Genomic DNA, 15363 nt, shown 5'->3' on the forward strand with positions numbered 1-15363 from the left:
TTGAAATTAAGTTCAGACCAATAATTCACTCTTCCTTTCATGACAGCTGAGTTCAAATGCAGACCGGGCCAGTTCCAGTGTGGCACAGGCATCTGCACCAACCCTGCATACATATGTGATGGAGACAATGACTGTCAGGACAATTCAGATGAGGCCAACTGCGGTACAGCTCATATTATGACATTATCACTGCCTATTTTGAAGCATCCATTATTCCCTTGAAATTTCACGAGTCCTCACATATGCTGATTGTGTATTTGTGTAACTACACTGCAGATATTCATGTTTGCCTGCCCAGCCAGTTCAAATGTTCCCACCCAAGTCGCTGCATCCCAGGAATCTTCCGCTGTAATGGCCAAGACAACTGTGGTGAGGGAGAGGACGAGAAGGACTGCCGTGAGTATTTCACTCTTTCATCCTGCTCAGATGGTTCATTTCTCACTGTAATAAAATATTTGCTCACTTCTCTCTGTAGCTGAGGTCACATGTGCACCCACCCAGTTCCAGTGTGCCATTACCAAACGCTGTATTCCTCGCGTCTGGGTGTGTGACCGTGACAACGACTGTGTGGACGGATCTGATGAACCCGCCAACTGCAGTAAGAACTGAATTTTTATAGAAAAGAATGAATTGGTTCCAACAGATTTACATGTTTTTAATTTATCTCACAATATTTTGACTACATTTTTGTCATGCAGGCATTTTCTTAGCAGCGGCTGTAAAGAAGAACGCAAAATAGTAGATTGCTACTAAAGTATTTTGCTAGTTGAAGTTGGCTGTCGCAAGTTTTGCTCTGACCAACCAATCAGGGGAAGGGAAAATTCTGGGAGTTAAAGAAAGTCCCATTGCAAATATAGGTAATGTCACATCACCCAGAATAAGTGATTGTGAAGGGCCTAGACAGATTAGATTGATATGGCAACACATAGAATCTTAAAATTTTATAAGACCAAAAAAGATATGCGTACTAGAAGCAGTGCAGGCAATAGAAATGCTACCAAAAACAAAATAGACAGTTGGGAATAAATCAATACAATTTCATTGGACAATTATTAGAATTTAGGTTGACCGCCCAACAATGTCCTTGTGAACTCATTAAAAGCTGACTTACTTTATGATTCATCCCCACAATGCAGAAATATTTGGAGGATGTTCAGTTGGATAAACTCTTACCGTCTCCTGCCATGCATTTAAAACCTTAGTAAGAGCACCTTGAAAATGTTCCCAACTTTAGCCCAGATGACATGCGGCGTGGACGAATTCCGTTGTAAAGACTCCGGACGCTGCATCCCGGCTCGCTGGAAGTGCGACGGGGAAGACGATTGTGGCGATGCCTCCGACGAACCGAAGGAGGAGTGTGGTGAGCATCTCGATCTCTGCTGAAACTACTTTGCAGTCACATTACACCAGGGCTGTCCAAACATGTTCCTCTGAAGGCAGACAAATGAAAGGATAGAAGTGCCAATTTGATATTTTTAACTTTTAATTGATAACCAAACTAAAATTAGCAGGCTGTGAATAAATAGATGGCCGGTCACAAATGGCAGCACGGGCCAGACTTCGGATGCCCTTTCATTAGGCGATCTGTCAGTCTGCTTTTATTGAATCTTGCTACAATCGTGGTCTGCTAATGTGCTCAGCTGAGAGGACATGCGAGCCGTACCAGTTCCGATGCAAAAACAACCGCTGCGTGCCGGGCCGCTGGCAATGTGACTACGACAATGACTGTGGTGACAACTCGGATGAAGACAAGTGTGGTTGGTGTCATGACTTCACTCTGCCCTTGTCCACTCTCACTAACTCTCAACTCCCTTTGCGCTAACAATGTTTACTGTCAAAAACATCCAGTCACTGTCATTGCAAATGCATTTCACCTCATCTGATGTCTGTTTCATTTCATACTGTCCTGTTGGCATGAGCTAGAGGTGAGTCTCTTCAGCATTCATGTGTCAAACATTCCAGTATTTTCCTGTCAGTTCTCTGTCATGCTTTTGTCCACCCGTGAGGCCTGCTCAGCTGTGAGAGTCTGCAAGGAGACTTAAAATAAATTGTAATTATGCGTTGTACGCCTTCCATCAGCCACAGCATAAAAGCGTACTTTTCAAGCTAATCATACAGGCACTTCATTGGGTACCCTCTCATTGAATTGAATTATAAAAGTGTTAAAATTCTCCTTTTACAAAGATATTAATGCTCAGTTTTCATCATGAATATTGTTAAAGATGTATTAATGTAGCAACGTGTTTGTTGTTGTGCTTGTAGTTTGAAGTGGTCGAGCACTGCATTATACTGAGAGGTGTTTCTAATATCATTATTGTCTTTGTAAAGCTGGGATTTTTTGATACATTTTGTGTGTTGGATTATATTTTGCTGAGCTCCTTTCATTCTCTCCCCTGACCACCTGCTGTCATGTCTTTGTGGAATGCAAGATGAATAAAGGCTGGAGCTTGTCACTAATACAAGCCGTGCTTTGTCATTTCGCGCAGTGCCTCGGCAATGTTCCGAAAGCGAGTTCGCCTGCACAAACGGCCGCTGCATCGCTGGGCGGTGGAAGTGCGACGGAGACCACGACTGCGCCGATGGATCTGATGAGGTGTGTCACACGCTTGTGTGTTCAGTATTCATTCACGAGGATGATGTTTGACGCTTGGTTGCCTGTTGGGCTATGTTTTTTTATTTTTCCTCCAGGATGGATGTGATGTCAAGTGTGACAATGACCAGTTCCAGTGTAAGAATGGACACTGTATTTCTATTCGCTGGCGATGTGACGCTGACCCAGACTGCATGGATGGCAGTGATGAGGAGAACTGCCACACTGCTGGTGAGTGCACAATTCGATTTTACTGCCCGCTTCTTGTTTTGCGATTGAGTTGTATCAAGTTTGACAGAACTAAACTGCGAGTTACTTCCTGTTCTTTCAGCTGGCCGTCACTGTCCTTTGGATGAGTTCCAATGTAACAACACTCTGTGCAAACCTCTCGCCTGGAAGTGTGATGGGGAAGATGACTGTGGGGACAACTCGGATGAGAATCCGGAAGAGTGCAGTGAGTGCCAGCATGTGACTCACACTCTCACACAGTAGTGTATTTTAATAGCTGAATATCTCACTCTTTTTTTTAGTGTTTTCTTTTCCCTTCATCTTTTACTCACCTACTCAACTCTTTGTCACACTTTTTACCGTGTGATGCTTAGGGAAGTTCCAGTGTCCTCCCACCAGAGCGTTCCGCTGTCAAAATGACCGCGTATGTCTTCAGATGTCAAAGAGATGTGACGGCATCAATCACTGCGGCGACAAATCGGATGAACTGAATTGCGGTAAGTGGCTCAGTAGCTTTGAAATCAACCAAGATGATTTTTGAAGGAGTTTGCTGAGTCATCTGTATCCCACAGAAGCCCATCCAACTGTTCCTACTTGCGAGAAAGACGAGTTCTTGTGTGCCAACGGAAAATGCATCAGCTCCACTTTGAGATGCAACGTCTTTAATGACTGCGAGGACTATGGCTCGGACGAGATCAACTGCAAAACAGGTTAATTTCTACGCTGAATCAACAGAAGTGCTGGGATACCCCTCTTCAAGTCCCAGTGGAGTGAAAATAAGTCTTGTAAATTTGACACACCACAGAAAAGAGTGTTGTTAACTACCCTGCCAAATTTGAATGATTGGAAAAATCTCGAAGTATATAAAATAATGCTTTGAAATCGTTAAAAATCAAGCTTTTGTCTCTGCTCTCAAACTTTGTGTCCGCTGAATACGTGAAACCACGCCCCACTGAAAAATGATTGCTACTTTGTCTAGAAACTTCCTTATGCTTTCACATCCCTACATGTTTAAGATGCAAAAATATATCCCTTTAAACCTCCGGTTGCAGGTAATATATCCCACCAGGTCGTCGGGGGACTTTCCATGTATGCTTCCAACTTTGCGGGAACAGTTTGGAAACATCAGGGCATACTTGGATGAGTTTAGCTTGGTAGAACTTGATCAAACATCTTTGCTAACAAGTCAATGTGCGTGTTAACAGAAACCAAACTGAATGACTGCAGGAGTAACAGGACTCACTGTGGCGATGGGGACGAGGCCCACTGTGTCACCAACAGCACAGACGCCTTCTGCTCCTGCAAACCGGGCTTCCACAAAATAGGATATCGCACATGTGGAGGTAAACACGCACAAAAGCTACAGAGCCAAATGTTTTTATAACCTAACTTCAGTTGATGAGTTGGATTCTTTCCTGTTTTTCAGACAAGAATGAGTGTCTTCAGTTTGGGGCGTGTTCCCACATCTGCAACAACACTAAGGGCTCCTACAAATGCAGCTGCTACAAGTACTTCACAAGGATCAATGACACCTGCAAAGCTGACAGTGAGTACCAATATATATTTGCTTTCAAGCTTTTATGCAACCATTCAGTCCAGTTTTGCTCGGTGAGGTATCCTCCAGGTTTGTGTAGGCGGGATGAAGATAGCTGTGTAAATAGCATGACATTATTCCAATGCCTAATTGTGGTTCACTAGCCTTGAATTCACCTAGCCACATTTTTTTGATGGAGTCTATTCTCCATTATTTGCTGAAAAACTCAGCTTTTTGGCATTCGTGTGCTCTTTCTTTAAGGCTCTAAGATGTCACAAGATGGCACCAAAGCCCTGTCTAAATAGGAATTGGTCCCGAGAAAGTATGTTGACATAGACCATCTCTACTAAGAGACAAGCTTTGTATGTCTATGATTTGTAAACCATTTATTTTTAAGGGTTATGTTTTAAAATGAGTTTGAATTTGTATTAACGTATTTTGTCATAACATGACAGACATCTACAGTTTAAACTATTATTATAGGTCATTATAAACATTTTAGTGGTGGCATCAATTACTCATGCTTTTTCACTATGGGCTCAATCCCTATTAATGTACTCACCAATTAATTCAAGGCAGTGGAACGAAGCGATCACCTTCAAAAAGTTGATTTGTTTGGTGCAGAACACAGCTGACATTTCTGTTTGGAGCACGTAAAAATTGTGTGTAACAATACTTGACATTTCAATATGGGCAGAAACAGTATCTCCTTTATGTTTTCTTTTACACTTAATGTCATTCCAAAGACATTAACAGCTTTATATAAGCTGACTTTATTATCGGATTATTATATGTTGTGTTGAACAAGTTTGTGTTACATATCGTTCCTGTCTGGCGGAATCCTATCCAAAACCACTACATTTCAGGAAATAATAATAATAATGAAAAAACTATCTTGCTTGACTAACCACACACTGCATAGTTGTTGGTATTATTACACACCAACATCAACATAACACCACCCCAAAATCATGTTCAATCACTAATTTAATTCGCTAAAAATTAGCGACAAAAACAAACAAGCAAACAAAAAAAAAACCATCCAGACTTTAAATCTTGAGGCGACATAATGCCGCACGGCTCCTGTGGAGTGAGAAAGTGGCAGACAAGAGTTTTATGAAATTCCTCAGACAGTTCAAGTGCCCAAGACAGTTAATATATTTGTTTTCAATGTGTTTTGTAAACATTTATTTGGTAACAGACGATGTGGAAACAGACTAACACTTTATACAATATCAGTAAAAAATGGAGGCTGCCCGGTGAAATAAATTGTGGCTGTCTAGGACCATGTGTTTCTAAGTTCTCCTTTCTCTTGCAGACATGAACAGCAGTCAGCAGGTTCTCTTCATAGCCGATGACAATGAAATCCGCAGCCTGGATCCTGGAATGCCCAACTGGCGCTATGAACAAACCTTCCAAGGGGATGCTAGCGTGCGGATTGACGCGATGGACTTGCACGTGAAGACCAACCGCATCTTCTGGACCAACTGGCACACAGGCCGCATCTCCTCCTATGAGCTTCCGGGACAGTCAACTTTGTCGTCCAATTCCCACCGTAACAGACGGCAAAGTGTGGGCAGGATCACCAACCTGCAGGTACAACTCTTCAGAAATACACAGAAACACAAGTTTGACTTCTTAGCAGGGCAGACTAGTAAATCTCTCTCATGTCATCCAGATTAAAGAGCTGAAGATGCCTCGAGGCATAGCCGTGGACTGGGTGGCTGGTAACCTGTACTGGACCGACTCTGGTCGAGATGTCATTGAGGTGGCTCAGATGTCAGGCCAGCATTGCAAGACACTCATCTCTGGCATGATTGACGAACCATATGCCATCGTCGTGGATCCACAAAGAGGGTACAACATGAACTTGAGCTTTTTTTTTTTTTTTTTTTCAGTTTTCTTTTTTTTTTGCAGTTTTTTTTTTTTTTTTTTTTTTTTTTTAAAACAAAGGCTTGAGATTTTCATTTGAACTCTTCATTTCTGCTTCAGTACCATGTACTGGGCAGACTGGGGGAATCATCCAAAAATTGAGACAGCTGCCATGGATGGAACGCTGAGACAGACGCTTGTCCATGAGAACATCCAGTGGCCAACAGGTCGGATTTGTTGACATTAATAACTCCCATCTTCAAATAAGCAGTATACTATATACTACGTCTTTTTCACTCCCCAGGTTTGGCAGTAGACTACTTCAATGAGCGCCTTTACTGGGCAGATGCAAAGCTTTCAGTCATTGGCAGTGTTCGCCTGGATGGCTCAGATCCCGTCATAGCTGTCTCTGGCATCAAAAACAGTTGAGTTATTTCAGTTTAAGAAAAGAAGTTATGACATACAGAAATAACTACTAGAAGTAAATTAAAAGTTTGCCTATGTTAACATTATATGTTCTTTGTTCACTTCCAGACCTTGCCCATCCGTTTAGCATCGATATCTTTGAGGACTACATATATGGAGTCACGTTAGTCAATAACTTTGTTTTCCGGGTCAACAAGTTTGGAAAAGGCACCATGGAAACTCTCACCACAGGCATCAACCACGCTACTGACATCGTCTTGTACCACCGATATAAGCAGCCAGAGAGTGAGTCTCATCCATATTTTATTTGTACTATAAAATACTGTGTCAAAATCATAGCTAATCTAGCGTAGATTTGTTGGTTTATGCAGAACTATAATATATATACACTACTGGTCAAAAGTTTCAGAACACCACACTTTTCCAGCTATATTTAAATTTATACAGGTCAATTTCTCATTTTACTCTGAAATGAAAGCACAGAACAATACTATTTAAGTTACAAAAGAAATAATGGAATCAATTTACAAAACAAAAATGTATTCTAAACCTTTCCATTTAAGTAGCCACCTTGGGCAGACAAACAACTGAACACACTTGTGGCATTATCCCTAAAATGGAAATGAAATATTTTTCCGACTCAGTTGTGGAAGTTCCCATAACTGTGTGGCTATTCATTGGACTTGAATTACTTGACTTTCAAGCAAAAAAAAAAAAAAAGGGAAAAATTGGCGCATTTGACTGGTCAGGCTACCAGTAAAAAAGTTTTAGAACACGCAGATCTTTTTCAATTAAAAAAAAAAAAAAAAAAATTTACTTTCTTTTTAATCATGTCATTACTGTATGTTCTTAGAAGTACAGTATTATAGATTGCTATTTTCTATATTTTAAAAAATGGCATTTCCATTGCATTCCATTTTCCTTCCAAGAGTGTCATCACATAGCAAATTAAACTCTTATTTCAAGACATAACTCTAATGAAGTAGCTACTATGTCACATGTTGTGTGTCTGCCATGTTAATAATAATCTATAACGCACCAGATACTGGACACGTTATACTGTATGTCCACAAAATTTGCATAAAATGTTAAGACCTATTGAACATAACTATGAAAAAAAAAAAAATCTGTCTAGCTCTCTTTCTATGTCCATCTCCTACTACATCCTCAATCCAAAATCATCCCATATTGTATATCCACGTATATTTTGAAGGATTCTCACTGTTTGTGCTGTGGTCTCTCTGCATTAGTGACAAACCCATGTGACAGGAAGAAGTGTGAGTGGCTATGTCTGCTCAGCCCCAGTGGACCGGTGTGCACCTGTCCCAATAACTACATGGCTGACAACGGCACGTGTGTGGAGAAGTCTGGCCCGACCCAGTCGCCGTTCTGTAAGTCTGCTTGCCCACAAACACACTTGTTTCTGTGAGAGGAAATACAATATAATCCTTTTTTTCCATCTATCTACTGGCTAGATGCACCTGTAACTGCTTGCTAGGTGACGTTTACTGGGTGTCCTTCTATCTCCACAGCTCCCCCCTCAGGCCCCTGTAACATTCAGTGTCAGAACGGAGGCAGCTGCTTTCTCAACGCCCGTCAGGTGGCCAAGTGTCGCTGCCAGCCCAGCTACACCGGAGAGAGATGCGAGATCAACCAGTGCAGGGACTACTGCAAGAACGGCGGCACATGCACCGCATCTCATACGGGTGAGTTGACATAGACGGGCAAAGGCAAGAGTTGGTTTTAGTCCTCACTGATCTTTTAGCTCTCATACAGGTCACCATTTTCACCCTCAGATTGCACATTTATTTTTCTCCACTGTTATCACTGATCATTTATCACTTTGCAACTGATTTATTTTAATCACGCTTATGACAGTTCCTTCCATGCATGTTATCATAGGATCACTTTCATTTAAATTTGGGTTAAAAAAGAAGTCACACATGTTGAAGGGGGAAATTGCAATATTAAAACTGCTAGCAAGAACGCATATCCATCTTCAACAAAATAGCAGCACGAGCAATATTAAGCTAGCATTAGCACTGTAAACAAGACAGCGTTAGTCACAGCTGCTACACTGGAAGCGTGACTTATTTGTTGGAGTGTTAATATAACATTAAAAATGTTATCAGTTTGAAGTTTTATTTTTGGGAATTTACAATCAATTAAAAATCAAGAAGAGGTGAGAACTTACCTGTCGAGCAGAAATGTTGCTAATTTTGCATCGCTTCTGAATCCTCTCAGCTGCCTGGGGTCCCATCGCTCTACTTCTGTTTGCTGATCTTATAGTGAGTTGTTAGCAAACGAGGAATGGGCATTTTTTTGTTTTTGTTTCGGGAGGTGGATATTCCACCATACTATCAGCAACAATCCTAAAGGCCTATGGAACAGGACAGTGCGAGGCTATGGGGGTGTGCAGGTGACCGGCTATGAGTGTGCCTTTGAGTCCACGGCAAATGATTGACACCTCGTCGGTCAGCCCTTCTATGTCTGATAGTTAATTCTTCCTCGGGTGCAGTGGTTTCTCGGTCATTGTTGTAAGTGGTATGTTTATCATAGGTGCTCCGACATGCAGATGCCCAAAAGGATTCACGGGGCCCACCTGCAACCGTCACACTTGTCAGAACTACTGCCACAACGGCGGCAACTGCTCGGTCAACTCGGGTAATCAGCCAACCTGCAGCTGCCCGACGGAGTACCACGGAGATCAGTGCCAGTACAGTAAGTGGACATTCTAACTGTATACATGCTCTGACAGAAACAAAGAGCCTTCACGTTTCTTTTGACAAACCCCTTACAACTCTTACAACGATCGCCTTCTCTACAGGTAAATGTGAAGGCTTCTGTGAAAATGGCGGCACATGCTTGCAAACCACAAATGGCACCAAAGTGTGTCAGTGCTCCAGTCAGTACATCGGACACCAGTGCGAGCTGGACAAATGCGTCTTCTGTGGCACAGGCCGCTGTTTGACGTCCTCCTCGGGAGAAGTGTCCTGCAGGTAAACACGCTGGAGCCTAGACAAGTTAAATGACATTTGGATGTATAAACAGGGGCGTGGAAAAGGGGACAACTGTCCCACGGCCCTGAGCATTTGGCTGTCTGTTTTTCACATAGGATGAGGAAAATATGCCTCTGAGTAGTGATATATTGTCTGTCTACATGTGTTGCACCACCGTTTGTGTCCAGATATTTGTTGCTGCAAGGGTTATAACTCTGAGGCACTCATGCTATTTGTTAGCCCGTCTATGGCGTTTTCTAATGTGTTAGCATTAAGCTAGCCACTCATGTTTAGTTTGACAGTAAACGACTGGGAATGGCACTAAATGGCTTAAAACCCCTTAATTAATTAGTTAATTGTTCACTATTTGCCAAACTGCTGCTTGTTGTGAGTTCACTGCCACCATACAGCGCTTGTATCTCACATTTTCGCACACAGATCAAAGCAAGAAATCAGCCTGAACGACGGCTTGTATCTCAGACCTCTCAAGTCGTGCCAGTTGTATCTCAAGGAACCTCTGTACTGTAACAAAACAACATGACATTCGTGTGTGTGTGTGTGTGTGTGTGTGTGTCTGTGTGTGTGTGTGTGTGTGTGTGTGTGTGTGCGTGTAGCTGCCCCAATGGTCAGACCCAACCCAGCTGCTATACTTGCTTGGACTACTGCGCCAATGGACAATGTACAGTTGACACGCGCACACTGTTGCCCCAGTGCCAGTAAGATGTGACACTCTCGCCAAACACTTCATTATTTCTCTCATGTACAAAACTATAAAAAGAGATAACACACACACACACGTACATTGTAGTTGTGTCCCGCTGTGTGTCCAGGTGTCCCGCAACATGGAGAGGTTACAGGTGTGAAAATGCTTCAACCATAGATTCCTCCATGTCCAGTGGAAGTGAGTCACACTTCTTTGCAGTGCTGATAAAAACTTGCACTTTGGCTCAATTTGCACACTTTGTTTGCTCTGTCCCAGAAACGGCCTCCGTGGTTGTCCCCGTGCTTCTACTGCTCTTACTGTCACTGCTGGTGGTTGGCGCCATCCTGTGGTACAAGCGGAGAATGCGAGGGTCGGTCCTGTTGTAATGATGTGTTTTAAACTTCCTTCTTTCCGTCTCCATCAACCAACTATTTCCTGTCTCCCAGGTCTCAATGGCTGGGGAAATCTCGCTCTCGGGGCTCGCGGTAACGTCATAGGGTTACATTATTCACCGGTTCAGACATTGTTAACCCCCTTCCCTCCCTAATATCAACAAAGGTCATGCAGTACACCCATCCCTATGCCCATTCTGTTATAAATCTGCCCGTCCTTGCCTGTCTCTTACTCCCCAAGAATCCAAAAGGCGCATTTCGACCACAGGAAATTTACTTTTCAACTTTGAACTTGTGTGTTTGGACAATATACTACATTTAGCTTTTGGTCAGGGCCAGAAGAAGACTATGCTAAGGCGGGTAATATTCTCATCAGGTCCAGCAACCTTTGGGGTGGGTCAGATTGGAGACAACTCATTGCATTTTTCACATTTGAACAGTCTACAACTGTTCACGTTCTCACTACTGTTTTATTAGTGCCTTGCCACTTTAATGGCATCATGGTTCTTTCTACTGTTACCTACTGCATTGCAGGTGTAATGTAGTCACTTGCGCTGTATCATTAGCCTTATTTACTTCAATGTTCCAGGGAAATTGGTCAGTTAGCGAAAATTGTGGATACAATGGGCCCACAGTAACCAAAAACTAAAAGATCCTGGAAGTTTAGGTTGAAATGCGGCTTAAGAGTCTGTTGACTCTTGTTTGGAATGTTTTTTTTTTTTTTTTGGGTGTTTTTTTTTTTTTTTTTTTTTTTCTTGCCTCTACATACCGTCCCCTGTTGTACATACTGTATGTAAGGTTTATGCTGTGTGCTTGTTTGGTAAAGTATCCAAGTGTATATCAATGAACAATGATAGCGTGTAGACTGTCCAGCATTTGTCCCAATGCTGCAGCATTTCCCCGGGTTTAATCAAATGGGCCTTTTGACAGAAAAAGCTCATTTGATAAACTTTGTCTTGATTGTGTGGATTATATGTTACTTCCCCCTTGTTGCTGTATTTTAATTTTTTTTTAAACGTATGCATTTGCCCCATGCTTACTAAGTTTGCTATGTTATTATTTGCTGTAGTGCCAAGGGCTTCCAGCACCACAGAATGACCAACGGCGCCATGAATGTCGAGATCGGCAACCCCGCCTACAAAATCTATGAAGGAGACCCTGACGATGACGCTGGGGAGCTCCTTGATTCAGACTTTGCTTTGGACCCAGAGAAGGTAAGTAGATGTTAATATTACCCAATATGATCTGTATGAAAGCAACTTTGGATGTTCTGGGTGAGAAGAATCAATAAAGTATCCGTGTAACACAAAGCCCTCGCCTGGATGCGGCCTTAAGCAAAATTTGATTTTAGGGCCCTCTATTTCTGCCAGTTATATTTATTAGTGATCATTCACACAGCTACTGTAAACTCATTGCAGCAGTCAATCTGGCAGTGTTGTTGACATGACCCTATTGTGAGCCTGACTTATTTATGGTAAAAGTGTCATCCGGTTTATTATTTTTGGTTTGAAAAACTTCAACAGCGATGTGCAAAAATAATTATTTAAATAAAGCCAATTCATAACAGGGAAAAAAATAATAATTAGTGGTTGAACAACCGGTGGAAGAGACGAGAGCAAAATGGGCACAACAACAGCCATATCAGCAACAGTAAGGGTCCCATAGTGACAGCGACGACGACGATAATGGTCCACTTCCAATACCGCCGATAACAAGCAGAAAAGTGTAGTGTAACAACAAGTAAAATCACTTAGAATAAGTGAATTGAATAATTGAACAATGTTTAAATGTTCAAAGATTAACAAACAACAACAGCAAAAATACTACTCCAGGCTGTTGACTGTTAATCGCTCTTTGGGGCCCCTTAGTGGTTACGGAGCCTTAAGCAGGTTCTCTGATGTCTTGGGTTGGCTCTGGCCTAACCTAACCTAGCTTCTATCTAAGACATTTACTATACTGTAAGCACAGAGGATATAAAAAGCCTCCACACCCCTGTTCAAATGCCAGGTTTTTATCATATTTCTCCACCATTAATGTGACCTATAGCCAGTAAAATAGAAAAAATTAATAATAGCCTTTAGGCGAGGGGAAGTAAAAATAAACAGCTCAAATAATGTAGTTGCACAGGTTTTGATTCCAACATGGGTGTGGAGACTTTTTATATCCACTGTAGAAGTATCCTCCAAGCCCATTGCGCTTCAACGGGCCTTGTCTTTGTTCTGCAGCCCACCAACTTCACCAACCCCGTGTACGCCAGCCTCTACATGGGCGCCCACAACAGCAACAACTCCCTGGCCAGCACGGACGAAAAGAAGGAGCTCCTCTCCCAGGGCGACGAGAGCATGAGCGACCCCCTGGCGTAAAGCCTCGCACCCCCCTGAACTGTGCCAGCGATCGCCCTGGCCAGCTAGTGCTGAGCCCACAAAGCTCCCTCATCTTATGCCTTTCCCACCTGAAAAGAGAAGCAACATAACAAAACGACAACGACAAAATCGGGAAAGCTGTATAAAATGTATAAAATGAAGGACTACTTTTTTAAGTGATTGCAGTATTATATTTTGTTCTTTGACAACAAGAAAAGGTGACGGAAAAGGAACCATTTTATAGACATTTTACACATTATTTTACATTTTTTGCGCACCTCCCCTCAGCTTTTCCTCCTCTCTCACGCATATAGCCACTACCTCTGTGCAAATGTAAAAGAAAGAGAGATACAAATTGCAGTGGAAGATTGTTTTTTTGTTTTTTGTGTGAATTGTATAGCGGGCAAAGAAAAGAGTATTGGTTCATCCTAGAAAACCTTTAAAAACCAATTAAGTCTATCTTGTGTTGTGGATGAAACGGAGTTCATCTCTATTTCAGGTCCATCAATAAGATGTTATTTTGTTTTTCCAACTGCACCCGACGTACTCGTGGAGGTGTTGCTACATTCAAGTGATTGTCTTTTACCTCCTTGCACAGACAGACGTTATATTTGCATATAGATGATATATATATACGCAAACCTATTAACAAAGTGTCTTGAAAATATACCCAGGAACATCAGTAACCAATAGCAGTCAGTAATTCTATAATAATTTTGAAGTCCTTTACAGTAAGTGAGTGTGTGAGTGCTGGATGATGATGATTGTAACCTTCCAGGATGAAGCATCTGGGATGGCAACTGTGGCCTTGGTTTACTGTAGGATGCATATTTAGTTCCAGAAGGTGACATCAGACTTAAGTGAACTTCCAGAAGAAAAGAAAAAAAAAACCAAGCGTGACAAATAAATTAGCTGAGAATTGTTGCTTTTATTCCTTCTCTTTTGACCACAACTGTACTTTGAGGAAAGGCCAGGGTTATCATTGGATGGTACGTGGGAGACTATTTCTTTTTCTCTCGTTATTATGTGTAATTACATGGTCAGGTCATTTAGGTTAATTTTCACAGTTAATACTTGCGTTCCCAGGGCGGAGACTGATCAACTCTCTGATAAGCATTCCTTTGTTAAAGCCTTTGCCTTGCTGCTAATGCTAACCATCTGTCTGTTTCGAGAATGTTCTTCTCGCTGTGTCGCGCTGTTAGCCGTGCTGCTTTAACTGAGCTCGTGGGCCCTAACCTGCCATATAACTCTGCATGGTGCTCACACTCACTCACACACACACACGCACGCACCCAGCCAGTACATTCTACAGGAAAGTGGGTTTACCCCTCCATTTTTAACATTGTTCTCTATTTTTTAACATCTGACCATGTAAATTAGAACAATCATCATTCAGTTGGAGAAATTTATTTGTTGGCAAAAACCCACATGGATATTACGTGTGGTTCTGATTGTTTTTATGATTCTATTTCTTTTTGATATAAGAAATAAAATGGATTTTTATAGTAGAACTGTATGTACAGTGGCTCATGTTTGTCATTTGGAGAGGTGATTTCCAACACCTGTGCCTTTAGAGAGTCCTAAGAAAATTTGGGCTTCCTACGCAAGTATGGAATTTGATTTCATACATTTCCACGTTTGGAAAATGGAAAATATTGTATGGAAAAATATTCATCTTTTCCGGAAAGTTACGACAGTTCTATTTGATAAAAATAATAATTATTAATGTTTTTTTTTTTTAAATACATACATCGATCTGTGTTTCTAATTTACACACTTGGAAGCGTTTTTGTGTGAGAACATTTTATTACACCAACTACACCACGGTCTTGGTGAATATTTGGTTCTGCTTGGCTCAGAAAATTCCACCGGTGTACATGATCAACTGATCAGGGTGTACATCATGTACACCCTGATCAGTTGATCATGTTTGAGGGAAAAACGAAGCGACGTAAGCGGCACAAAGCCTTGATTCCATAAGATTTAAATCAACTCGCAGATGAGAATGATGAAAGCAATGAAAAGTAAACAACAAAATGGGCCATTAATTTACTCCGACACAAAAACTGTCAAATACAAGTGGAACACGTCACCGTTGATGTTTCGAATAATACCTTGTGACAATTTTATGCCGTCTTCCAGTGAACGAAGATTGACAGAGAGTACAGCGTTGCCAGCCTGAGAGCTTGCATCAACGCTCACATAGAAATCTACAGAACATACTGTATGTGGAGTTAACGGGTAGGATTTTTATGA

At 41.8% G+C, this 15363-nt stretch overlaps 1 protein-coding gene across 3 annotated transcripts in view; it reads left to right on the plus strand.

The window, feature by feature from the left end:
• The window catches only part of lrp1ab (low density lipoprotein receptor-related protein 1Ab), a 117259-nt gene extending 103239 nt beyond the window's left edge, over positions 1-14020 (plus strand). The window contains exons 64-90 of one of the 3 annotated variants that reach the window (XM_061675727.1): positions 47-163; positions 277-396; positions 476-598; positions 1235-1360; positions 1641-1757; positions 2487-2593; positions 2689-2821; positions 2922-3044; positions 3193-3315; positions 3391-3528; positions 4024-4161; positions 4245-4364; positions 5671-5948; positions 6031-6209; positions 6345-6451; positions 6529-6648; positions 6759-6935; positions 7901-8041; positions 8183-8356; positions 9210-9371; positions 9478-9649; positions 10264-10365; positions 10480-10550; positions 10629-10722; positions 10799-10837; positions 11814-11958; positions 12970-14020. In XM_061675727.1, the coding sequence (XP_061531711.1) occupies positions 47-163; positions 277-396; positions 476-598; positions 1235-1360; positions 1641-1757; positions 2487-2593; positions 2689-2821; positions 2922-3044; positions 3193-3315; positions 3391-3528; positions 4024-4161; positions 4245-4364; positions 5671-5948; positions 6031-6209; positions 6345-6451; positions 6529-6648; positions 6759-6935; positions 7901-8041; positions 8183-8356; positions 9210-9371; positions 9478-9649; positions 10264-10365; positions 10480-10550; positions 10629-10722; positions 10799-10837; positions 11814-11958; positions 12970-13107 (3584 nt within the window). In that variant the 3' untranslated portion in view covers positions 13108-14020. Of the gene's footprint in view, positions 1-46; positions 164-276; positions 397-475; positions 599-1234; positions 1361-1640; positions 1758-2486; positions 2594-2688; positions 2822-2921; positions 3045-3192; positions 3316-3390; positions 3529-4023; positions 4162-4244; positions 4365-5670; positions 5949-6030; positions 6210-6344; positions 6452-6528; positions 6649-6758; positions 6936-7900; positions 8042-8182; positions 8357-9209; positions 9372-9477; positions 9650-10263; positions 10366-10479; positions 10551-10628; positions 10723-10798; positions 10838-11813; positions 11959-12969 lie in introns of those variants that run through there. The other 2 variants (XM_061675736.1, XM_061675744.1) reach the window with 2 other exon arrangements.
• Positions 14021-15363: the final 1343 nt, after the last annotated feature.

The sequence above is a fragment of the Phycodurus eques genome, chromosome 1 (genome assembly GCF_024500275.1).
Source record: "Phycodurus eques isolate BA_2022a chromosome 1, UOR_Pequ_1.1, whole genome shotgun sequence".
Lineage (NCBI taxonomy): Eukaryota > Metazoa > Chordata > Actinopteri > Syngnathiformes > Syngnathidae > Phycodurus > Phycodurus eques.